Source organism: Podarcis cretensis (assembly GCF_951804945.1).
Source record: "Podarcis cretensis genome assembly, chromosome: 9".
In the NCBI taxonomy this organism is placed as follows: Eukaryota; Metazoa; Chordata; class Lepidosauria; order Squamata; family Lacertidae; genus Podarcis; species Podarcis cretensis.
The window spans coordinates 70342817-70369947 of NC_137178.1; the positions used below are offsets into that span (position 1 = coordinate 70342817).

The 27131-nt window shown below is 40.3% G+C and overlaps 1 protein-coding gene across 1 annotated transcript in view; it reads right to left on the minus strand.

Annotated features, from left to right (window-relative positions):
• The window catches only part of ADGRA3 (adhesion G protein-coupled receptor A3), a 51579-nt gene that overhangs the window by 18448 nt on the left and 6000 nt on the right, over positions 1-27131 (minus strand). The window contains exons 2-10 of the mRNA XM_079989633.1: positions 20408-20479; positions 15727-15798; positions 14952-15023; positions 13838-13909; positions 13150-13310; positions 12477-12690; positions 12052-12216; positions 5919-6120; positions 2823-2972 (exon numbers count right to left, since the gene is read on the minus strand). Coding sequence (XP_079845759.1) covers positions 2823-2972; positions 5919-6120; positions 12052-12216; positions 12477-12690; positions 13150-13310; positions 13838-13909; positions 14952-15023; positions 15727-15798; positions 20408-20479 — 1180 coding nt within the window. The remainder of the gene's footprint in view (positions 1-2822; positions 2973-5918; positions 6121-12051; positions 12217-12476; positions 12691-13149; positions 13311-13837; positions 13910-14951; positions 15024-15726; positions 15799-20407; positions 20480-27131) is intronic.

Below are 27131 nucleotides of genomic sequence, written 5' to 3' on the forward strand. Positions count from 1 at the left end.
GAGATGGGGACACGGACACACACACACACACACACACACACACCTATTTCCATGCTACATCATTTCCTATTTTTCATGAACGTGTTTTAGAGTTTTTTCTTCTTTGATCGTGGACATTTTCATAGTACTCTTGCTTTCCCCAGTCAAACATATATATATTTAAGTTCCCATGTGCAGAGCTAGTTCTTCAATTGCAGTTCACTAGCTCAGATTAAAGAAGAGGCTGCTGCGCACATGTATGCCTTCCTACTAATAGTAGTTGATCTCTCTTTATAATTTAATCTTAAGAAAGCAAATTCTACAGTGCTCCTAGTACAACAATACATAAAACGTGCCTGCCTGGCCTCATAATAAAGACACGAAAGAAATTTGTGTTTTTAGAAGTAGAACTAGGAATTTAAGACAGCCTGATGTATATGCTTATTTTGTTTTAGTTTTTCTATTAAATAAGCAAAAAGTGAGAAAGGAAAATTTAAAAAGCAATTTCCTTCTTATATTGCTGTTGAAATAAACCTAAAAGTGGCCAGAGCCTAGTGAAATTTGGAAACCTAGGCTGGGGTGAGCAGGATACTAAGGCATTAAGTGATGGGGTTTCAATGATCCATATAGCTTTTTGATACCCTCGCCATGGGCTAATGGGTAAATCATCAAAAATAAAATTTAGACTAGTTGGGGTTTTTTCTAAAAATCTGCCTGCCAAGCTTTAATATGTATACAGTCGTACCTTGGTTGTGAACATTTTGGCTCCCAAACGCAGCAAAGCCGGAAGTGAGTGTTCCGGTTTGTGAACGTTCTTTGGAACCTGAACGTCCGACGCAGCTTCCGAACCTTTTGGAAGTCGAATGGACTCCCGGAGCAAATTCCGTTCAACTTCCAAGGTACCACTGTGTGTGTGTGTGTGTGTGTGTGTGTGTGTGTATTCCTGCCCCTAAAATCAAGTTTTCCCAGTGTCCAGTGCCTTCATTATTTACAGAAATGCTTTCTAGAGAGATTAAGGGAGGAAGAAAATAAACTCAGGACAGTCAGAAGGCATACAACGCAGGAAATTTGCTGAAGCTAGAAAGGCTTGCTCAGGCTGGAAAATCAGAATGAGAACCCTACCATTCATTCTGAATATTAAGAATAGCAGGCCGTTCGCGGAAGGGGAGTTCATCACCTACACCCCACCCCTTTCTGCAGCTACCTGTACCCCCAAAGCCTCTCTAGAGGGTTGGGGACCCCCTCCTGAATAGTATACGATGGGGCTTGGGAGATTGCTTGCATTGGCCAAAACTGGAAAAGGGACCTCGCCCAAGCAGAGGCCTCTAGAGAAGATTTTTGGAGGGCACAGGTGGTGTAGGGACAGGGGATGAAAAAGGCCCCTATTTGACTTCCTTCTGCTCATGGTACTCAAGATTCAAGCCCTTATGTATGTCAGCAAGAACTTCCTTGGAGGCTAAAAACTGTAATGAATAAATAACACATGTGCTTCCTAAGACGCTGAGGGACACACATACTGGGATGTGCTGAGGATTTAGCACCTGCCATTTGCCCTTCACAATATTTGTTACAATAAACACCTGCATAGCCAAAACAGTTGTGACAAATCCCAATAGTGGGAAGTGGGAAGCAGCTCTGAACTATGGATAATGTTGCCATATAGCTTTTAGGTCGCAATTTTACCTAGAAGTGCTGTGTTACAACAAATGGATGCTGCAAGTGCAATTCATTAATCCTTATTTTTACTTCCATGTAAACTATATAAGGGACGCGGGTGGCGCTCTGGTCTAAACCACAGAGCCTAGGGCTTGCCGATCGGAAGGTTGGCGGTTCAAATCCCCGCAACGGGATGAGCTCCCGTTGCTCGGTCCCAGCTCCTACCCACCTAGCAGTTTGAAAGCATGTCAAAGTGCAAGTAGATAAATAGGTACCGCTCCGGCGGAAAGGTAAACAGTGTTTCCGTGCACTGCTCTTGTTCGCCAGAAGTGGCTTAGCCATGCTGGCCACATGACCCAGAAACTGTCTGCGGACAAACGTCGGCTCCCTCGGCCTATAGAGAGCACGCAACCCCAGATTCATCGGCGACTGGACCTAACGGTCAGGGGTACCTGTACCTTTACCTTTAAACTATGTAATATACTGAACATTTATACTTAAATAGAAAGCTAGCATACTTGATTTTTATGGCTGAGCAAAGCAAGACTAAACTGGGTTTCACTAAGTAATGTTAAGAATGCATTGTCTATTGCCACATTTACTCTACTATGACAAACACTGCTCATGAATTTCTGTCTGGCATTTTTATAGCTTTTATTGCCTTCAAGCAGTGGCAGAACAGTGTCAGATTGTGTCAATCTGGACCTCATACATCACCGAAGGAAAAACAACATCCTTATAATGCAATAAATCAACCTGTAATCCATGGCCTACACATATTTTAGGTCACATTAAATCAATCACTTAATGAACAACTTGGATTGCTCCACAGCCACAGTCCATGACACTGTAATACTACAGCTCTTGCCAGAATAATTTTAAACATTTGTTCCCAGGTTATTTTTGATTTGACTGCAGATATTGAGTGCACTGCAGATATTTAGTACATTGTGGTCTCCAACATTCAAATGTGCCTAAACATAAAGATCAATAAAGTTCAACAGTGAAATGGAAAGCCTCTAACCACAGGCACATATTTACCCTTAAAAGCTATTTGAGGAATACTCTAATTTAGCTGGTCTCTATAAATAGTTACGGCTTTTAAGAAGCTTGGATATTAACCGACAGCGCAGTTTAGCTTTAGCAAGGGCATTTTAAAAAAGAGATATTGAGAAAAACATACTTACCTCTTTGTACTTCTCAGCAAATCTTCCAAATTTTTCTATCATTTCAGCCACAAAAATAACATCCATTTTGTCAGAAAAGTTTGCAGCTTCGACAGTGTAGGCTAACAGTTGTCGAGCTGTTGCTACAGCATTGGTAAGGTTCAGCGGCATCTGCATGGAGCACAATAATTGTATAAATTACATAACCAAGACAAAACAATAGGGTCAATTCACATTAGCATCTGTCATAAAGGTATGTGCTTATTATTATTAAAGATTTTCTTGTTTTACAGAAGTATGTGTAGTGTCTCTCGTATTTTTTCCATGTAACATTTTTACAAATCAGTTTCATTTGTTGAGACATTAGGGGGGGAAGGGGGGGAGGATGGGTGGGGGTGGGGGTGGGAGGCGATGTATCTATTTTGCTTAATGTATGTAGGGTTTGGTGTCAGCGTTGCCCGTGCAGGTTCTCTGCTGTTCACTTGTGTTTCTTTGGTGGTGAGAGAGGTTGGGGTTGGCCTAGGGTGTGGTTGTTTGTTTGTGATTGGCTGTGGTGATCTTTGTTTTCGTGTGTGAGTGGGGTGGGTGGGTGTTTTGGATCAGGTTAGCCATATTGATTTGTATGCTGTTGGTGGATTATTGTCATTGTCTTGTTGGGCTGTGTATGTGAAAAAGTATGTGTTTATGAAGTTTAAAATGTAATCAGTTTACAAAACAGAGCAACTCTATTGTTTGTGTGCAGCCGTAGTGAGGGAGAATCTGGGGCAAACCAAATGGCCCTGTCCAAATAATTGCCAGATACAGTGGTGCCCCGCAAGACGAACGCCTCGCAAGACGGAAAACCCGCTAGACGAAAGGGTTTTCTGTTTTGGAGGCGCTTCACAAAACGAATTTCCCTATGGGCTTCCATCGCAAGACGAAAGCCCATAGGGAAATCTCCGGGACAGCGGGGAAGCGCAGCGCGTCTTCCCCACTGTCCTCGGACCTCCTCCGAAGGCTGGCGGTGGGGCGGAGAGACCTCCTCCCGCCGCCAGCCTTCGGATGGCTGCTCCGAAGGCTGCCGGTGGGGCGGAGAGACCTTCTCCCCGCGCCAGCCTTTGGAATGGCTGTCCTGAAGACTTGCGGTGGGAGGAGGGTTTTCCTTCCCACCGCCAACTTTCAGAATGCTGTTCTGAATGTTGGCGTGGGGAGGAAAAACCCTCCTCCCACCGCAAGCCCCGGGAACAGAGGAGAAGCGCTGCGCGCCTTCCCCTCTGTTTCCGTACCTGTCCTGAAGGCTTGCGGTGGGGAGAAAAGCCCTTCTCCGCACCGCCAGCCTGGCAAGCGGTCTCCATAGGAACGCATTAACTGATTTTCAATGCATTCCTATGGGAAACCGTGCTTCGCAAGACGAAAACCTCGCAAGAAGAAAAAACTTGCGGAACGAATTAATTTCGTCTTGCGAGGCACCACTGTAGTTGCATCCAGGGTGGGAAGGCAGTTTTACTTCCGCAACCCCACCCCCTCAATTTCTGGTAAAAGGCATGCAAAAGTACCCAGGTTCAACCCAACATCTCCAAGCTGGGGCTCTGGGAAGATGCAGTCAACAAAAGTAGCTGAATGTGACTGACATGAAACAATAGCCAGACAAAGTTTAAACAGCTTCCTATGTTTTTACAACTGCAATGGGAAGAAATTGACAGCCTCAGTCAGGACTGGCATTGTTTCACGGTCTGTTTGGAAACACTTTGTGGAAATAAAGTAGGTCAGGAAAATGCAACTTCATGGCTTTCCCAATAGGCCCCATTTAAGCCCATGGTGAAATGCTGCCAGCAGGACGTATATGCCCACAGAATTTTCCAACAGCTAGCTTTGGGCCAATTTAAGGATTGCAGCCTTAGTCTACCATAGCAAAAATATCAGTAAGCACAGCAAAGTGAAAGAAGAAGCAGCAAATTCTGATTTCCTAAAAACTTGGAAGCAATGATCAGTAATCGACCTTGTCGCAGGGCTATCTAGCACCAATTCCCCTGAGAGAAAGATAATCAGATGTTAGCTGCTAATAGCTTCCAAGTATGGGGACGCAGGTGGCGCTGTGGGTTAAAGCCTCAGCGCCTAGGACTTGCCGATCGAAAGGTCGGCGGTTCGAATCCCTGCAGCGGGGTGCGCTCCCGCTGCTCGGTCCCAGCGCCTGCCAACCTAGCAGTTGGAAAGCACCTCCGGGTGCAAGTAGATAAATAGGGACCGCTTACTGGCGGGAAGGTAAACGGCGTTTCCGTGTGCGGCTCTGGCTCGCCAGAGCAGCGATGTCACGCTGGCCATGTGACCCGGAAGTGTCTCCGGACAGCGCTGGCCCCTGGCCTCTTAAGTGAGATGGGCGCACAACCCCAGAGTCTGTCAAGACTGGCCCGTACGGGCAGGGGTACCTTTACCTTTACCTTTATGAGGATCTTGCTGCACATATTGCATATTTATATTGTGAGTCGCTTTAGGACTACAGGCAAAATGTGAGATAGAAGACCTAATAAATACGAAACTGATCCTGCAGAGTAAGCTGCAACAAGCAAACATGCTTACTTTTAAAAACCAACTTCTAATAGTTCACTGCACAAAGATGCAAGCTTATATGTTAAAACTGAGCTTCTCTCTAAGCAGCTACATCATTCAGTTGTGTGCTAGTAAAATCATTAACATTCAAAAAGAAAATATAATGAGAACACGTGTTTTCCACCTGCTTATGATCTAATACTGGGCCTCAGGTATCCTAGGCATAGTTATAAACAAGCAATCTTTTTTTAAAAAAAAAAAGCTACATGAAAACATAGACTTTTCAAGCTACCTACTCCTGAAAAGCTGCACCTGAAGATCAAACACACTTATTGGGCAGAAATTGTTAAAGGATGAGGAACTACATCTGGATGAAGAAATGAGCAACCCATCCAAGCACAGACAGAATTTACTTAGGGGCACAAAAAGGGCAATTTGGATCATGGCATAACACATTACACTTTAAACATGTGTTCTTCACTGAAGAGGAAACCCTCTTCTTGATGGAAGAATAAAGACAGCATGGAAAAATCTTACAAGAATTTATGTGCAAAACATTTTACGTTAAGACTGGGAGAAAGAATGAATAACCTGATTAAACATATACAGGATTTGAGTGGCATCATTTGTATACTGGCAGCGAGAGTAATCCTCTTCGGCCCAAAATCCTCCCCTATCGCATCTGCGCCAAGCTCTCTTCTCAGCCTGGGAGTTTCCTGTATATATTCCACTGCCACCTGAGTAACGAGTGCACACCAGGTATGAAGTAATACCTGCCAACGTACGAGGCCACCTAAAGAGTTGAAGGCAAAGATTAAGACAAATTTTCAGGGCCGCTCTGGAAAAAAAGTAAACAGAAGAAATAAGGACTGGATCACAAAATGAGACACACTTCAAATCTACATATATGCAAACCACGTAAAATTTCAACTTGGCTAGCCTTCATCATTGCCATGCTCTTCATATATTAACATGACAAGCCTTTTAATTTCCATATCCTACCGTTTAGCTTTTTCCACAATTTGGCAAGGGGAGGGGGGGTTACACCAAATCACTAGAGAAGTTATATACAATTTTCCACCCAAAGTGAAAATGAACTCTTCATTTTAATTTAAAAGTAATTATCCAAAGTTTATAGTACTTTGGCATTGCAACTAAAACAGAAGAGCAACAGGCTACATTTATAAATGAAGTTTGTACTGTGTCCTGTAATTAAGTAGAAGTTTATGTTTAAGACAACAATTCTTGGGAAGCAACAGAATTATTCTATCTTACTGTTCTCTAATTTTGGCTATAATTTAAAAGTGAAATGAGGCAGCCCTGCAATTCAACTCAGAATAATAATTGCAATTGTCAATTAAAGTATCAAACACTTTGACTTTTGACAAAACTAGAACAAGTAATATTATTCAAGGGATTATGTTAAAGAGCTTAAAAACTCTATGGAAAATATTTTTAATCTCTCAATGCCATAACAGAGAAACTTAATTAAATTACTTGGAGATGCAATGAGTACTCCATCTTACCCCTACTGTCTTTTTTGTTTAATAAAAGAGTATTGAGTAAAGTGGGCCAATAAAGGTAACCAGAGATAAAGATGAAGGATATTAAACACTGCTGTATTTTAAACATAAAGGCTACAATCTTTTGCACACTTTCTTGTTTGGGAATAACTTCCACTGAAATTTCACTCTTGAATAAACGTGCTCAGGATTGTTTTAGAGGACTGATAAACCAATGAAAATGATCAACCAATTAACTACATTATTAATTTGGCTCTTGTGGAAAGTATCTAATTTACACATGTTTATACGAAATTCTAGGGGACGCGGGTGGCGCTGTGGGTAAAAGCCTCAGCACCTAGGGCTTGCCGATCGAAAGGTCGGCGGTTCGAATCCCCGCGGCGGGGTGCGCTCCCGCTGCTCGGTCCCAGCGCCTGCCAACCTAGCAGTTCGAAAGCACCCCCGGGTGCAAGTAGATAAATAGGGACCGCTTACCAGCAGGAAGGTAAACGGCGTTTCCGTGTGCTGCGCTGGCTCACCAGATGCAGTTTTGTCACGCTGGCCACGCGACCCGGAAGTGTCTCCGGACAGCGCTGGCCCCCGGCCTCTTGAGTGAGATGGGCGCACAACCCCAGAGTCTGTCAAGACTGGCCCGTACGGGCAGGGGTACCTTTACCTTTACCTTATACGAAATTCACATAATGTTGAAGTACCAGACGGTTCACAACCCCCAAAAAAGTTATACACAGAAACCTCTCAAATCCCAAAATATATCTTTTTTTGGGGGGGAAATGCTTTTATTTTCCCCTTTTGGATCTAAGCATGTTGAGAAAATTATTATTTCTATGTATTAACATACAAGTTTAGCTAAAGTATTCAATGATATTCTTCAAGATACTCTACAGAAATGTGTAGAGTAAGAAAGTGAAACCTATTATTTCCACAAAGTTAAAGAACTAACATAGGTCTGCCATTTTTTTTCTTGAGACACTGTTCTTACAACTACTGATACTTGGTTTATTGAGAGTTTACCTGTGAATGAGTTAAACTGGCAGTTTAACTATTCCTTAGGTATAAATAGTAACTGTCTTTCGGGAAGATTTTAAGACCTCAAAACAGATACCATTTATCTTTGATGACGATAAACAGTAACAATGGAAAACACTCATGTGTTTATTGGATTTTTAGACAAGCACCAAAACAATCCTTTACCTACAAAACTGTTTCCAAAACTGTAAATTGCACCAGTTTTGACAGCTTTAAAATTTTGAAGAGAGCAACGAAAATGATCAAGGGAACAGTAGAATATTTTCTCTATTCTCTACAAGGAAAAGATAAAAAGCATCTGGAGCTTTTTAGGTGTAGACAAAGGACTAAGGAAAAGACACAAGAGAGGTTTCCAAAATTATGATCAGGGTGGAGATTATAATATAAATTTTCCTCCTTGCATATAATGATAGAACTTGGGGTGAAATTCAGGGGTAGTTAATTCAGAACAGAAAATTCAAAACTTGCAAAATTCACTACCACAAGGACGTTATTTAAAGCATATGTATCCTGAATTGAGGCACTTAATATGGCTTACACCACACAATCAATATTTTTTGTGAAAATATTAAACACACAGCACATAACAGTAAACAAAATTAAAGAAACAAACAGCAGTAGAGACTCAAGCTAAGCTAAAACAAGCAAAGGAACAGTTCTATACCAAACACCTACAAGCCAGAGGTCTGCCAGGACACCAAAGTTTTCAGTTTTGTACAGAAAAGCCTTAGAGAGGCCACAAAAATCTCCCAGGGCAAGAAGGCATCTCATGCGGAAACCCTATCCCACATTCCTAGCAACTGAATGAGTGCCAAAGGTTAAGATGGGTTTTAGAAAAGAATCAGTTAAATTCATAGAGAACAGAGCAGTGGCTATTAGCCTTTTATATTAAGAGCTTGTGAACTGAAAAACAGTTTCGGGAAAACAAACAGGAGACAGCTCTTGCCTTCATGCCCTTTCTATAGGCATCCCAGAAACATTCAGTAGGCCATTGCTGAAAAAAGAATGCTAGACTAGATGAACCTTTGGTTTGATTCACCAGAGCTGCTATGTTCTTAACTATTTTCAGTAAAATCCTGAAAGAAAGATGTGCTAAAATAAACGTGAATGGTTGTTCAAAATTGGTTTGCTATTTTACATTTTGCCATGGTGAGAACTAACAGGATTCTGTTTGTGCATGATGCACAAAATAAATGCAGTTGTAGAAAAGCATATTGCTGCGTAAATACTGAGCTAGTCTTTTTTCAATTTGAAAAGGACAATCAAACTGAAATGAATGAAGTATAGCTAATACATATGTACTTCTTTCTTTGCTTGAATATACTATTTTCTCCCTGGAGAAGAGATGCATTTAAGTTCTTCTACTTCAGTATGAAATAGCTTCTAAGCAGAATCAAAATAGACACTTCCAGCTATGCTGTAGCCGTCCAAACCAAGAACAATAAAGGTAAATGTTCCTAGGTGCATTTACAGCCATCTGCTCAGAATAATTTCCTTTACAAGTCAGAGCCTGCTTTCTGTATGGCCTCAAAAGGTGAAATATAGCTCTTTGTTATTGCTTTTTCTATACCACAGATAGAAGGTTTTTGCAGTAAACCCAACTCTAGTGAACCTCCTGATAAAGTGAATGTTTCCAGAAATTGTGTTTCCTTCCAATGAATTCCAGAGAGGCAAAATCCTATTAAACTGAACAATCACTGCTAAGCACAGGTTAATTTAATAGAGAATGCTCAAAAAACAATCCTTACCATCTGTTTTTGCCTCTAATTGTAAGTCCAAAACGAACAATTCACAATTGTATTTTAAAAGTTATTTAAATTCCTCTGCATTTTTTTTTCATAAACACTGCCAGAAACTTTCTTATATTTTTTATCCTCTCAACTCAACACAGCATTTCCTATAAATGGAAAAGGTTGCACCAGGGAAAGGACTAAAGTAACAGGAGAAAGGCAGACATGGCTTGGCTCCAAAGAACTACTTGAGGCATTTAAGGGCCTGGAGATGGCTAATGAAATTTTACACCTTTCATCTTTGAACTGTTGAAATACCACACACACAGGCCACTTCCTCCAAATGTTGTATCACAAATTGCTTTTAAAGCACCTCTCAATTTCAACAGAGATCTGTGATGCAGTAATTGAAGGTTGGAGAACCAAAAGTACCAATCTCCCCTAGGTACACAGAATTAGAGTAGTTTTGATCCATGTCTTATTGAAAAGGTGACCAATGCAAACCTAACATATATTTTGAGCATATAAAGGCCACCATTTCCTAAGGGCGTATCTTCCTGTAAAACTCACCTGGTCACCTCTGACAAGCAAGAAATGCTTGAAAGTAAAACAGGCAAAAGGGGGTCTTTCATTCCCTCTTTTGAACAATCAATCCCAGTTTGTATGTCAAATGGACCAGGATATAAGCACCAAAGCCTTGAGAGGACTGAGCTAGGAAGGAAACAAGTCAGAGCCTGGTTTGTGTGAACAACATACAATTGGGGTTTGTTTCCCTCAAACAAACCCTGAGTGCTAAGCCAAGAACAAATCTTGGTTTCCCTCAAGAAACAAACCACAAGCCCAGGTTCACATACAACAACCATTTCCTTCACAGTGCAGCGTGAGCAGGGGAGAAGATTGAAGCAACAGTATTTGAGCAGCATGCTACTCATTCAGCTTAAACCATAGTTTACTTCACCTATGTTTTAATATGACAGGCAAGCCAAGTCAGTGTCTCACAAATGATTTTCATAGGGATAAGCAAGCAAACAAGCTAATAAACCATTTGTGGGCTATACATGCAAGGTATTAAGCCTTAACTTGAAATCAAGGCATTTTATTCATTTACTTGACAAGGTTTATATACCGCTTGACAAAAACCTTCTAAGTGGTGCAGTCTTATATCCTGCAGTTCATGGTATATGTATATTTCCGCCACATGGAAGTGATATCCACGTACAAAATCATCCTATGCAAAGTGATCCTGATTTGGAGGTGGGGAGAGGGAATGACAGGGACAGGCTAACAAAAATCAAAAGACAAATGGCCTCTACACTGACTTACTTCACTTCACAGTACGCACTACTGCTAGAAAGTGCAACAGACGTAAGTTAGAAAAGGCGTTACCTTACACAGAGAGACTCTAACTGTTATGGCTGGCACCTCCAGAGGCAATGTGCTGTTAGTTTAACCAGCAGCAAAGAGGTCAGAATGGAAAAGGTGAAGAAAGAAACAAGTGCAAAATGAAGGTGAGTGGGTGCAATGTCCAACAGTAATTAACATCGCCTAGATGCAGATAGTGGTTGTTACATCTATTACACTTACTGCTTGAACACAGTTGTTTCACAGTAATATGCAAACTGGTTTTAAATGACTGAACAAATAAACCAAGAGCAGGGAACCTTCTTCAGTCAAGGGGCCACATTCTCATCTGGGCAACCTCCCAGGGGCAAGGCCAGGGGCAAAGCTGAGCAAAGAGGCAAATGTACATTTTACCTTTGTACAGAACACTCCTTTCGATCTTCCATGAAGGCAACCAGGAAGAGTGATCACATTCTAGCCAGGCAAAAGCACATAAGGATGGTATGAATTGAGGCAGATTTAGGAAAGTGTGACTGGTTCGGTCACACTGGGCGCAGAGACTTGGGGGTGCTGCAGCAACTATTATTTAGAATGGAGCACAAGAGGCACCAAATTTTGTCACTGCACGGGGCACTGTTGAAATCTGAGATCCCAAGGTCCGCCACTGGTATAAAGTAAGGGATGTGTCATAGGAAGTATCTGAAGAGCCACACAGAGGCCGGGAGGGCTGGATTTGGCCTCTTCTTGTGAGGTTTCTACCCCTTAAATAATCTAAGTGGTGTTTCTAGATAAAGTTTTATATTTCAGTCCACCTCAGCAACTTTTTACTTTTTTTAAGTTAGATCAAGGCTACTTATTCTACATTAATACCAGCTTTGTACTTTTAACTGATTATTTTTAATCTGAAGGAGTTGTGATGGCTTTCTCCCAACAAGGAGGCCCAATAAATAAGACACTGGCTCTTCATTTCCTTATCTAATGCAACTGAGAGTCATGATAACTCACCCTTTATCATAAAGGAGAACAGAATCAGGTAACATTTGAACTCAAAAGCAATCTGTAAGAGCAGCAGACACATTCTCCTTCAAAGCTGTCATCACCAACCTGAAGTCGCCTTTGTTGTTGACAACTCTTTCCGGCGGGCAGTACTGCGCAGAGCTGTTCAATACCACTATGTCAACAGTCCTTGAATTATTCCCACGTCTGGTGTGCACATGACAGCCCCAGTTTCCAGTAGATCCAGCTTGAATGTTTGAGATGGTCAGAGCACTAAGGTAAAAGGCAAAACCAACATTCAAGAGCAAGTAAACAGTTTTTTTAAAAGGTGAATAAATGCCTGCTTTGCCAAAGATATCTACTAGAATAGAGCTTGCAAACATAAGGCCCGCTAGATGTCATTTGACTAAACCTCGATCAGTTCCAGGAAACACAGCCAATGGTCAGGGATGATGGGAGTTGGAGCCCAGTAACATCTGAAGGGCCACAAGTTGGCCACCTGTTCTAGAAGAAACTACAGCCCAAATCCTCACCTTGCAATGAGTGAGCAGTTATGGATCATGTTTTTTTCAACAAAAATGCCTTGGGATTCATCAGTTTCAACTATCTTCCCATCCTGGTACCACAGAACCTGCATGTCCTGATCAATATACGAAGCCATACATTGGAAAGGCAGGCTGTCTCCTTCAAATACAACCTGACGATGAGAGGGAGTCATGTAGAAAGATGGTAATTCCAGAGGGGGGTCTGTATTCCATTGAAACAAAACACCATGTTTTAGATAAATATAATGTATTTACTGAATGTAAAATAAAAAATTCTTTTGGAGAACTGCCATGTCATATAACCAGAAGCAGCATCAGCCTAAAAGGAATGATAATTACAAAATATTAGACAGCACTTACTGCAAGTTAAAGATTCTCAAACTACCAGCAAACCTGGTCTAATATTTAAATACAAGAATAACACCTAAAGTGGTATGTCACACTGGTTGTCTAAAGCTCAACTTCATGTATTATGTTTATTGTTCCTAGGGCCTTCTATCGCTGTCCACAAAGACACTAAACTTATTTTTTCCTTTTTTAAAGAAATAACACTTAGGCCCTGGTGTTAGTGCAAAAGTACCAAATTGCGTGAGGAGAATGGAAAGATGCACTTTGGGAATAGTTATTAAGAGTCAGCATTGCTTTGTTATAATGTTCTTACCACAAGTGAGAAGACCTTGCTTAACACTCAAAACTGGTTGAGCCTGCAGTGACTTGGGGTAAGCACATCTGGTCTCACGAACAGTTATATTTCTTTCTTGCAACCACTGCTGCATCCACAAAATATTACAGTCACAAAGTAGATAATCAGTCTGAAATTCACTGGAACAAACAAAAGACAGATTTTTGTTTTTTAAAGAGGCAAAATCCCACTGAAACCGGTATAAATTTGGTGTATATAACTGAGCTATTTCCAAATATTTGTAATCAATCAACAGCCCAACTCTGCATTACTGAAAATACTCAACTAGGTATTTTGGTCATAAAAATTCAGTAGCTCATTTGTCCATGCATACCTTCTTAAGTCACTTGTAACATTACAGTGGCCTAAAGAACAGCCAACAACTCTTCCATTTGCCTAAACTTTTACACTTGGTTATCCTTTCATACTTGGTTATCTGGAAGGAATTCTTATACGCCACAGGACACCTGGGAGCTGCTGTTAATATTCCTAAGTTCATACTTGCTCAGTACAACACTTGTAGTTTTAAGAAACAACAACAAAAAAATCATAATGCCCGAGGCAAAACTGGCTTTTCAGTAAAATAAAATGAAATCTAATTTGGTTATGTTCAGTACTTAATTTTCAAAATTACACCAAAAAACCCCTCACCCAGATTCACACTTACAGAGATTTCAGTGATGTAAGATGATCAAATGTTCCTTGCGCAAGTGAGGAAAACAGGTTTCCCGAAAGATTTCTAGGAAAGTTTAAAACACTGACATTAGATACGTACAAGTGGGACTGACAACAAACTTGTTGCAGTGTAGGGTGTGGTTATTCAGGGTTTAATTCTCCCCCCCCCCCCCCCCCAGTTTTCCATTCCACCTCTCCAACTGTGAGCATTCCATGTCCACAGACCAAACTCAAACCTTACTTTTGGGAGTTTATCTCTCCCTCCCCCCAGTATAGATTCAGGTAGGTAGCTGTGTTGGTCTGACGCAGTCGAAATATATAAAAACATATAAAATATATTATTCTCTTCTCTCTCTCTCTCTCTCTCTCTCTCTCTCTCTCTCTGTGTGTGTGTGTGTGTGGTATTCTTCAGTGTATCTGATGCACACGAAAGCTTATACCAAGAACAAACTTAGTTGGTCTCTAAGGTGCTACTGGTCTCTTTTATTTTTATATATATTTTATATATTCCCCCCCCCCCAGTATATTTTACCTAAAGGTATTTTGTATTTCTGCAAACCTTGGCACTCCCAAGCCACCTGGCATCTTCCTCTTATGGTGCTTTTTTGGATCAGAACTTGGAAGACTGAGATTGCTATTAGTACACAGCAAGTGTTCGGTCAGCTTCAGAGAAAGTCTTGTGCTATTCTGGACTATTTTGGATCAAAAATGTAGATTATTCTCAATTCCACTTGTAACTCATTACACAAACCATCATTATGGTGGGGGCTGCCCCTTAAGCAAGTACTGCTTTGCATGTATCTCACCCATGTCTAGTTCTCTGTCTAGCTAGGCCACCACAGAGGAAAAGTATTACAGTGTAATTGGCAAAACAATCGCAGCAGCAGAAGTTGAATCTTTGGGTGAATAATGTGGAATATAAGTCTGTTTTACAAACCATGTATACATTTTGAGTTAGGAATACATGTTTTGTAAAACAGAATTCCAGATAAGGATTTTGAAATCCTTATATGAACAATAGACTACCAATTTAGCTAGCAAAGGAGTTTACTAAAAGCTTAATTCAAATTATTGCTAAAAATAATATTTAACAGAATGATACTTACAACCGAACAAGATTTGCAAGTTCTTTAAATATATCTGCATTCAGGCATCCTATTTGGTTGTTTGTTAGGTCTCTGTTCAAAACGAAAAAAGACCCCCAAAATACTTCATTTTACCATGTAACATGTAACTCAAAATTTAATTCAAGTAATTTTAATTCACTCAAAAAAAATCAACAATCGAAACCAGAATTTAGACTGTGATCAAGCAAGCCCCTTGGAATTCAATATGAGTTACTTCTGCATAGACATAGTTGGACTGATCTGTAAGGCACCAAATTTAGGGGTGTCCATTTGAATCCTAGCTAAAATGACAGAGATAAAAAAGTGCTGGTCATTCAGTATGTCAGATTTGCAGGGAAGACTAATATCTACTCAGAAGTCCCACTGAGTTCACTCAGGCCAGTTCCTAGGTAAGTGTGTATGTCTTAAAACACACAATTTTTCTGAATATAATAATGGCGGGAGAGAAGAGCACTGCATTGTTTTCTTTTAAAAAAATAAAATAAAATGCCCAAGCACCTTGTGATTTCTATACCTTCTCCAGATCAACTTTTTTTAAAAAAAAGATGGGGCAAAAAGAACTGCATACAGTACTCTAGAGCAGTGAACAGTATAGATTTAAACAACAGTAATATAACATTGCAAAGTAAGAGGTCTGGTGCCTATGGCTTAAGGGCTTTTTTAAAAGATCAGAAAAGCTTTAGTTCAGACTACATTTAAATTGCTACTTTCTGACATTCCATTTAATTCCAGGTTAACAAATGTAAATACTTACAGTCTTTTTAGAGATGAAAGTCCTACAAAAGCTCCGGGATCTATAGTGCTAATGAGATTGTTCTTAAGGTCCCTGTTTAAAAAAAGAAAAAGAAAATTTCCAAAGTGTGTGGATTACGATAGAAAAGTACTGTAGTAGTATGACTAAATTTACAAGGTGGAGAACCACTTTATAATATAACATGGGGGGGGGGGGGTTTAAATACCCACTTCTTGATTTAAATATTTTCTTCAGAGAAATGGGTTAGCATGAAATCCTTCCACTGATTTTCAGCCTAAGTTACAAATGTTGATACCAGCCTTAATCACTGTTTTTTATGGGGACATTTCTTCCATTATCCTGACTCAGTGTTAAAGAACCTGAACCTGAGCTGAGTTAGAAGCAGAAAACTCTTTTAAAAAAAAAAGCCAAAGGATTTAATCTTTCCCCCACGTGAGCAAAATGCCTGCATACAAAGGGGTCTCCAAGAGGCTTAACAAAGCCTTGCCATCTTCTCCCAACAGCACATCTTTGGAACACATGCAGTTTTACACCAGGCTTCCTCGACTAAATCTTGGACAGGTGTGTGTGTGTGTGTGTGTGAGAGAGAGAGAGAGAGAGAGAGAGAGAGAGAGAGAGAGACTGTCAACATCTCATTACCTCCCATAAATCCCTGGTGTGCATCCACACTTGTGCAGGTACAAAGGCAAGAGTGGGAAAGCAAATCTGTTCTTCCCTACTGGGATTCTTACACCCACGTTGAGAAAAATTGTGCCCAAAGAGTTTACATCTGATTTGAAACAAAAGCTCTCTCTTAATAACACAGTAAATTAAAAAGTAACAATGAAGTAATGATAAATAAAACAAGTGAAAACCAGAATTCTTTTTTTGCTCTTACCTTGAGATCTATAATATACACAGAATAAAAAGTATATTATGTCTGATTACTCCAGAAATCTTATTCAAGAGATTAACACTGGGTTTTCATTACCTTGGTCATCTAACTCATCACTAAACAACACAAGGTATTCACTTTCTCCCCAAATCTCAGTGCTCTCACTGGTGCCAAACTGCACAACAATAAGAAAGTTATAACTGTCAGATTAATAATTCTATATAAGATATTGGACAAATGCTTTAGGACTGGGGTGAGGGTTCCTTTATGACACCAGCAAACTTTATTCATGCACCTTTGTTCCACATAGGTAATCTAATCTGTAGGTTAGATTACTGGAGCACATTATACATAGGGCTGCCTCAGAAGACAGTTTGGAAACTTCAGCTGGTGCAGAATTTGGTGACCAGCTTGCTCACTGGGGCAAGATGGTTTGAGCATATTACACCAATCCTGGCCCAACTGCACTGACTGCCAATCAGTTTCCAGGCCCAATTCAAAGTGCTGGTGCTGACCTATTAAGTGTTAAATGGTTCAGGACCACAATACTTCAAGGACCGATTCTCCCCATATGAACCTACCCGGACCCTGCAATCATCATCTGAGCTCTTCTTTGTGTGCGCCTCCTCCACAAGAGGTCTGGAGGGTGTCAGCACAAGAATGGGCCTTGTTCTGTGGTGGCTCCCCACATGTGGAATGCCAGAAAGGCTGGTTACGTATCTTTAGGCTCCAGACAAAAAGGTTTCTCTTCAGCCAGGCTTTTGGCCGATTAATATTCTATGGCTTTTTAAATGTGTTTGTGGGAAGGAGGTTATTTGTTTGTGTTTGCTTAATTATGTATTTTGTATTCTTATTTTGTATTTTTCTGTTGTGAACCACCCTGGGATCTTTGGATGAAGGGCAGTATTCAAATTTAATAAAGGATGATGATGATGATGATCTTCTAACAGTGATCTTTAACATTATACTGTGTTTTCAACTCCAAGACAAAATGGTTTCACCTCCAAGACAAAATATTGAGTAAAGTTTATCAGAAAAAGCAAACTAGTAAATAGAAGCTTTGGGGAAATGATGGTAAAGCATGACAACAGCAAACGCTCTTCAATAAAAACTCAACTGGGAAGAGTTAAAGTAGACTGGGATGAATAACTGGCAGGGCTACACAAATACATACAGCCTTTTTGGGGATGCTGTTTGACCCCAAACTTGCCAACTAAGAGTCAAAAGGGCTCTGTGAAGCTGTGCCCTTAGGACACAGCTTCCCGAAATGTGAATCTAGATGCTGACCTGGGCCACAGAGAATCAAGCCTGGAACAACATACAAATTTCCAAACACCATAGCAAATAACACATTTTAAGGTTAGTACTGTATTCTGCATCAAAAACTTCTGTTGACATGCTACCAAGATGCACTTTGCAGGTTTACAGTCTCTCTCAGCAACTGCTGCAGTTCCTAAAATAGATAGCAGTCACTTCCCACTTGAACAAGCTACTAAGCGAAGCAACATGTATTCAGACAATCAATTAATGAAAGCTCCTGGATATATGGTTATAAGCTCCTAAAGAGATCATTAGAACTGCCAAAGTTTGTAAAATGCCACATTTATACCCATTGGCTGCAATTCAACACAACATTAGGCATGCCTAAGCTCAATGATTAGAAGGGACTTAAGTGCATAGCTCTGTGCTTGATTATGCTCATCATGTTTGAGCCACAAAACGACAGCATATTTATTTATGTTCTACATTACTTTCTGGTTCTAAGGAAAATGTGGTATTTGGGATGCACACAAAATGAAGGAAATGTTAAATCTTTTCTTTCCTCAAATACCTTTCAGCTCCTGCTGAACTGCATAAAGAGACTACAGGGCTGTGTTGCATGCAAAAGGTATTGGATTCACCCCTTGGCAATCCCAGTTAGGGCTGGGAATGGCTTCTATCTGAAACCATGGAAAGCTGCTGCATCTAGTGAGTGTGGACAATGCTGAACCAGAAAGACCAGTCATCTGACTCAATATAAAGCAGCTTTCTGTGTTCTAATGAATAGAAAGAAGTAGGGCTATTGTGTGTATAAGAAGCTCAAGGAACATGGAGGCGGGATCTTGAAGAGAGCACATGGAGGTGCATACAAACTCTCACCTCACAGAGTGTTTGTTGTGGGGGAGGAAGGGAAAGGAGAATGTTAGCTGCTTTGAGACTCCTTAAAGGGAGTGAAAGGCGGGATATCAAATCCAAATCCAAACTCATTCTGTGTAACAGCTAATTAAGTACTTAAACGTCCTGTGCGATAGACCATTTCTCCATCTGCACACCTGACTTAACTTTGGCTTCAGGAAAGCAACAGCAGGTTGCCTTGCCCCTCAATTGCAGCTTGGGGATAAGCATCAATGAATCCAGTGGGATTTGCTTCCAAGTAAATGTGTACTGAATAAAGCTTTAAATAGGAGCATCCTGAACCGAAAATTGTTTTAGGAAGTGATTAAAAAGCAATTTCAGCAATGCTGCAGAAGATCAGGAGCCATTTTAAACAACATTAAACAAGAAGACATTGCTAATCAAAGGGTATAATTCAGAATAGGACTTACTTTTGAGTAAATGTATTTATGATCTCTTTGCATTTCCAATCCCAGCTCAATAATGCCCATTTACTTTTGCTTTGCTGTGGAGATGATGGTTTACAAACTTGCAGCAAATACGACTTTTGGGTGCAGTGTGAATCCAAAGTTAGAATTCCACTTGCAGCCTCACTGCACAAAAGCAGCATTTCTGTACTGCTAAAAGGCCTATCTGTCTGCAACCTGTCTTCTGCAACCTGTCTTCCTATCTGTCTGCAACCTGTCTTCTCAATGCTCACTCAGTCCTCAATCACTTTAGACAAATTCTTTACCATTTAGAAATATTACTGGAATATTTAAAGTTTTTAAGTTACAACCTTAATTAAACGCAGTAAAAGAAAATTCTAGATTTTTTTGCACTGCAAGAAAAACTGTTCCCATCTCTCAAAAAGTTAACCCGCTCAAAATGTGATTATGGAAACATATATGTATACATTACTATTGTAATGAAGGCATCATCATCAACAGCATAGTTTCATTGTGTGACTATTCTAGGTGCCTAAAAAAAGTGTAAATATTATTATTATTATAAAAAATAATAAAAAGGCTATCCCTCACTGCATTAACACTGCACACTTCTTTTGAAACTCTAGGGAATTTTATAAGTAGGCTGTGATTTGCCATGCGGCACTGCCATTCAAAAGACAAAAATTTAGCTGGGTGTACCTAAGCCCTTGGATGCACCTAATGAAAGTTCTTTAAATCTTTAAATCCTTGCTATTATTTATATTGCACCTAAGAGCTTTACAGCAAACACGACTGGAATTGTAATCGTAAGTTTATTTCCACGAGAGAAAGTAAATTTAATGTGTGATGTTGTACTGTGTTTTAACTATTTTTGTTGGGAGCAGCCCAGAATCGTGGGGGCAACGCAGTCAGATGGGTGGCATCATCATCATCATCATGGCAACTTATTTGTAAGTAAGCATTGATAGAATAATATGCTAAAGTTATATGGAAATATCTTCCTTATTTCTTATTACATTTGAAGCAATTAGTTTTGTATTTATTATACGTACACTAGGAAAACTATTCATCCAAGTATATTAACTTCTGGAGAATCTTAATGTTGTTGTTGTAGTAGTTTAAAAAAAATTCAAATATAGTTAGAGAGGTAAATTCCCCCTCCCTTCCATTACATCTCCTTCCGCATTATAATACTTAAAACATAAAAGGGGGGGGCAGGACTTACAATCTTTCAAGAAGGCTTAATCCAGCAAAGGAACCATTCTTCAATTCTGTTATCTTATTGTTGCTCAGAATTCTATAAAACAAAATAATGTAAAAACATTACAATATTTCACTTTTTAAACAATTGCAGTAGCATTAGAGTAAATGTTTGAGGTTTTCCATCTTATGCTGCTTAAAATTATGCTTTACAGCAGAGCTTTCCAAACTTTTCATATTGGTGACACATATTTTGGACATGCATCATTTCACGACTCAGTAATTCAGTTTTACTAGCAAACCAGAGGTTAAACTAACGCCTTCCCAGCCCCAGGAGGAGTGCGGGGCGTGTATGCGTGACACACCTATACACTGCAGTGACACTATTTTGTCATGACACACAGTTTGGAAAGTTCTGCTTTACAGAATTGGTCCCCTAAGTTATTGGTCCTGAAGCTAAGCTGCAAAAACTCATGCACACCCTAGTCTGTTATATTAGATATGCATGCATTAGATATAGTTCCTTGGATCAAAATTAGAATTCCAAGTAAGCCCTTTTTCAAGTGTGCAAGAAATAAGGAGAAAATGAAGTAAGACTGTGAGCATTGGGTCTCACTGAGCTCGTTCATATATAGTGCCAACATGGACATGGGTGGCACTGTGGTTAAAACCACCAAGCTTGCCAGTTGTAAGGTCGGCAGTTTGAATCTGCATAACAGAATGAGCTCCCATTGCTTTGTCCAAGCTCCTGCCAACCTAGCAGTTCAAAAGCATACCAGCTTGAGTACAGTGGTACCTCGGGTTACATACGCTTCAGGTTGCATATGCTTCAGGTTACAGACTCCGCTAACCCAGAAATATTACCTCGGGTTAAGAACTTTGCTTCAGGATGAGAACAGAAATCGTGCTCTGGCGGTGTTTCAGCAGCGGGAAGCCCCATAGCTAAAGTGGTGCTTCATGTTAAGAACAGTTTCAGGTTAAGAACGGAACTCCGGAACGAATTAAGTACTTAACCCGAGGTACCACTGTAGATAACTAGGTACTGCTGCAGCAGGAAGATAAATGGTGTTTCCATGCACTCTGGTACTCGTCACAGTGTCTCATGCACCAGAAGCAGTTTAGTTATGCTGGCCAGATGACTCAGTAAAGCTGTCTGCGGACAAATGCCAGCTCCCTTGGCCTGAAAGTGGAAATGAGTGCCACAGCCCATAGCTGAACTCGACTGGACTTAACTGTCCAGGGGTCCTTTACCTTTAGTACGAGGGCATGAGAGTGACAGTTCTCTGGAGTGATTTGCCTTAATGTGTCATCCGAACCTGGACTTGTGGTTTGTCTCCTCCAGACAAACCACAAGTGGCAAACCTTGGTGACAACTAAGCCTGGATTTCGAAGACATGCTAAGTCAAACCACAGCTCAGCTCACAGAATCCCTGGAGGAGCAAAGAAGCTGCAATCTTCAGGAGCCCACACATTAATGGTAAACTGTACTTTGACTTACCATTAATGTCCTCTCTCCCTCACTTTTTTCTTTAAATCTATATAGTGATTTATTGTTTTTAAGAAAACACAAACTTCTAAACAGTTACAAAAGTAACAAAACAATAAAAGTATCAATAAAAAACAAGTATATAAAGCATTCAATATATGAAATAAAAGCTAACAATAGCTTAAAAGAGATAAAACAGATGTAACTTCTACATGTCTGGATAGGTTTGCCTACCAGGCATGGCCAAGCTTGGCCCTCCAGCTGTTTTGGGACTGCAAATCCCATCATCCCTGACCACTGGTCCTGTTAGCTAGGGATAATGGAGTCGTAGTTACAAAACAGCTGGAGGGCCAAGTTTGGCCATGCCTGGACGAAAGTGTTAAGCAAGTGCCCCAAAGAATACAGCCTTTCTGTTTTCAATAGGAGGGGGAGTTTCAAAGTGTAGGTGCTGCCACACTAAAAGATAAATTTCTTACAAGTGCAGAATGAGTCATATACGGTACCTGTAACAGTGCCAGTTTTGCAGATAGCAAACCAATACCACAAGTAAACTGGTCCCAAGCTGTTAAGGGCTCTTTATATCAACACCTTGAATTTGGCCCAGTAGCAAAGAGGCAACCAGTGAGCAGAGGTGTCAAGAGGCTGACAGGGTCTCACTGTGCTGCAGCATTCTGTACTAATTGCTGCTTCTTATAAACACAATAAAAAGAAAGCATTTAAACTATCTGGGAAAACATCTTGACTATTTTTGTAGGCAAGATCTATCCAGTTAACATGCAAACAGTTTAATGTTAACTGGAGTTCAAATAATATTAGCTAACACAAAACAGTATATAGACACTTGCAAATATGATATTGGTCACTCAGGAAGTACCCTCTTATGATACATACAAACATTGAAACTTGTTTAATAGTCTGCCTATGTTCACTATTTGTGATGCGACATAGGAATCAGCTGCTTAATCAGGGAAAAGAATTCTGTATGACTGATAAGAGTCCCCTGTGTGAATCAAACAAGCTTTTTGGATGCCAGCCATTATTAATAACAGTAAATACTTCCTATCATAATATGAAAGGTTATCCTAAGAGGATATGCTGCCATCTGTACAATCATGAAATATCTTTCCTACAGAAAACAGTGGCCACACTGAAAGCTTTCTGAAGTGTAAGTAAATATTTTTCTGGGGAAAGTTCCAGGGAACACTGTGAAAGAAACACTTGACAAAGAAAAACCCTCAAAGAGTTGCACAGTATTGCTTTAAGCACCATCTGCAGATGTTTTGACAGTATAAACTGTTCTAAGCTCCGTCCTCTGTCAAGGTACTTCTATATATAATATATTTTCAACAGATTGTTGCTGAACATTTCACCTTGTACAGCATTGAAGCCTCCAACCCGGGGGAGGGGGGATTATACACCACACACTGAGAAAATAAAGTACAAAGTAGAAGACTATTACTTTTTAATGAGACCTTTGAAAACGTACAAGATTCACTTTTTATTATCTGCATTTCATGAGCCAACTAAGTAGCAACTTTATGCTGAGGCTTTGCAGCAGTATGATTAATAGCATTAATGCAAACAAATATTGACAGAGCATAATTAGATATAATTTTAAAATGTGGGGCCTATTTATTACACTTGAATATTGCCTTTCCACCAAGCAGCTTAAGATGGAGTGTACAATTCCCTTGTTCTGCACTTTTAGCCTCAAAACTGCCTAACTACAAAGCTTACTAGAGATGGGCTGAGACACAGTGACTAGCCCAAGTCAGTCAGCTTTCTGCCTGGCTCTGACTCTGCACTTGCCTCTGGCCTTTTGATTCTTATCTGTCTATTGTCTCCTGCCTTTTGTTCCTAGTTCACCTGATCCAATGTGAACTTAACACCAGTTGCATCCTGTCTAGAACCTAGGCCAAGACCTGACAAATCCTGACAGTCTGCTCAATTACAAAGGCAGAAAGTTCATTTAAATTAACTGGTAGTGTGTTACCTCAAAATGATCAAACCACAAACATCAAGTCTAGATAGCAGAATCCTGTTTCTGTTTCCTCATACCCCCCCCCCCACCTTTTCCAGTTGGCTTCTTTCTTTTGGTAAGGCAAATAAAATGGCTTTATTTTTACAAGTTTGAACATTTTACAGCCGTATAGCAAACTAAAAAAAAAAGATGTGCTCAAAGTAATTTTGGAGAACAGATATGCAAATATGGTTTTATTACTACAATTACTACTGATATAAAGATTCTATAATGGAAAAAAATACTAACCATAATTGAATTATATGAATGGCTAGCATACACATAATACAGCTCTGGAAAGAAAAGTCTTGTATTTCTCAGTTTTTATAGTGGACTGCCTCTTAAGCAGTAGTTAGGAAAAGACAGGACTGTTAACACCATGAGATGCTGGAAAAACAAAGGAACTTTTCACTATACAGTATACGTAAGGATCTCTGACAGATATTTCCACCCTTAAAAGGTGGAGAGATTGTCTTACTCTGGAAGGTAAACAGGAAGACTGGTTCAACTCTGGCACTTTAAAAGTAGGGTAGGACACAAAGCTGTAAAAAGCTGTACAAACAAGGCTTCTGCAGGTCACCCAGAGCATTTGGTTCCAGGCAAAACAAACTATGTTGCACATAACAGATACAGTGGAACCTCAGGTTGCGAACGTGATCCAAGCGGGAGGCATATTCACAACCCACAGCACCACGTCTGCGAACGCGCGTGACGCGATTCGGCGCTTCTGTGCATAGCGTGATTTAGTGCTTCTGCACATGCGCCGAAACCCGGAAGTAACCTGTTCCGGTACTTCCGGGTTTCGGCGCGTCCATAACCTGAAAACGCCCAACCCGCAGCCATCGCAACCTGAGGTATGACTGTACAAGTTAAAATCCTCGTTCATTCACAAAGCTCGGAGCCAAGATAGATCACATAAAGGACTTGATGATTGTATGATTATTTAGAAGTAGCCTTGAGATCCCCAAAATTAAGTTGAAACAGCAAGGGGTGGGTGGGTGGGGGGGTGGGTGTGTGCACGCGCGCACACGCACACACTTTCCTTCTATGATGCTTCCCCAAACTAAACTGCCCTCCCTCCTGCTATCTGCCATCCTACAGGGAACATACATGTCTGCAGGACTGAGAGCTTGAGTGCTGGCACAAAAAGGCACCTTGCCCTCTTGCTAAAGCCTGAAGAAAAGTTGCATCAGGACTTGAGGAAAGCCCATTTGTGGCAAAGCTTCAGGTCACCTCCCAAGGGACACCAGATTCATCTTGCCTTTCCCATACCAGCAACTGCATTACTTCCCTTTTCTGGAATGTTGCTTTAGCCATTGGAGTAGCTGCAGTGGGATGTGGCATCATGCTGCGAACCTACTTCTATCCATATATTTTGAGTTGTTTTGTGAACAGATTTGTTATGAAGAAAATTCAAGGCATGAAGAGGAATTTAACACCATGCCGTTACAAATGTTCTGTCAATGCAAGTATTTCTACTTGCCTGGTAGAACAATCTCCCCTCCGCTCCCCTCACACTGTTTCGGTTCAATTTGGGGAGAGCAGGGGTGCCACCCCACTGTGCTAGCAGAAGTTCTTGAACAGGCTTCCACTAGTGGGAACAGTTAGCTGAATCCAGCCAGTGATGTGGAATTTATGTCTGCTTTTGGGCATAGCTTCTACTCCATCCCAAACCTCTGGTAGTCTTTGAGATTCCAAGCAACTCAATATCCTAGCAGGCCACTTAATATCTAGTAATGATAACACTTGATGGGGAAGTGGATGGCAAGAGTATCAAATGTCTTTACAAAACATGCTGTGTTGTTTGTAAATCCTCCAGAAAACCATCTCTCAAAGGACCTGTTGATGGCCTTTTACCATGGAGAGTGTATTAACGTATGGTCTGTGTGTGTGGTTTGGGAGCTGCACGGTCAGGGAAAAAACAATGCTGTCGAGGGTTGTAAAGACTGCGGAGAGAATAATTGGCTGCACTCTTCCCACCTTGGATCAAATCGATGCTTCCGGGTGCCATAAGAAAGCTGCAGAGATAGCGCAGGATAGTGCGCACCCCGGAAATGATCTCTTTCAGCTTCTGCCTTCTGGAAGAAGGTTCAGGGTTATAAAAACTAGGACTAGCCACCTGAGAAACAGTTTCTACCCAAATGCGATTTTGGTCTTAAACGCAGTGTAAGGGGTCTCTATGGGAGTATATTGTATTAAAAAATGGGGTATCAGAGTTTTTAGGGGGCTAACCAGGTTGGGATAGCACGCTTGTTGGGTTTTGAATATTTTACGTATATTTTTCAATTTCGTTGTTCTGTATGGGACAATGACAATAAAGATTATCGTATCGTATCATAATTATGCTATATATTTTTGTGTTTTTATATTGTAAACCACCCTGTGATCCTTGGATGAAGGGTGATATAGAAATTTAATAAATAAAATATAATCAAGTCAGCTAAATAGAAAATAAGGAACTGAAGGGTGAGTATCTTCATTTGTTGTTTCACAGAACAGTTTCCTGGTCATTTTCAAATTCAATAAGAAAGTAGTAAAGCGGTGGCTGTTCTGTAATAAAACTGTTCATTTGTATATATAAAATTTTAGTTTTCATTATTCTTTTAATGCAATTTTTTTTTTGTTCTATGGGCTAGAGTTCATAAGGTTTAAGAAACTACATTCCATTTTTTTTTGGGGGGGGGGGGAATAATGTCTGAATTTTAAGTTGGAAAATACTGCAAAACGACAATCAAATTAAAATCTGTAGTTCATGGTATTGTTCCAACTAGATATTTATCAGTCTTTATGAGAACCACATATCCAAGGTTAGAGCAAGTAACCAACTATACATTTGAGGCTTTATATTTTTCACTAGTGGTACTAGTGTTTTTGAATACCTCCCTGCTGGCATAGAGAAGACCTCGCCTGTACTGGCAATCTGCAGGCTCTTAAAGGTGCATCTATTTAGGTGAGTGTTCCCTTTCCCTTGATCTTCCTGATCCAACTGTTATACCTGCTCTTTTAACTGTTATGCTTTCTGATGCACATGTTTAAGTGTTTTGATGCATTTTTTAATTGTGCGTTTTAAATACATATGGCTTTTATAATTGATTTTATTCTTGTAAACTGCTTAGTAGCCATTCTGTCATGCTAGTGATGTATAAATTAATTAATTAAAAATAAATAAAAAACTCTCACAGCCCTAATTAGGACTGGTACTCAACTTGATGACTACAAAAAAACTGTTTGGCACCTCTGAAA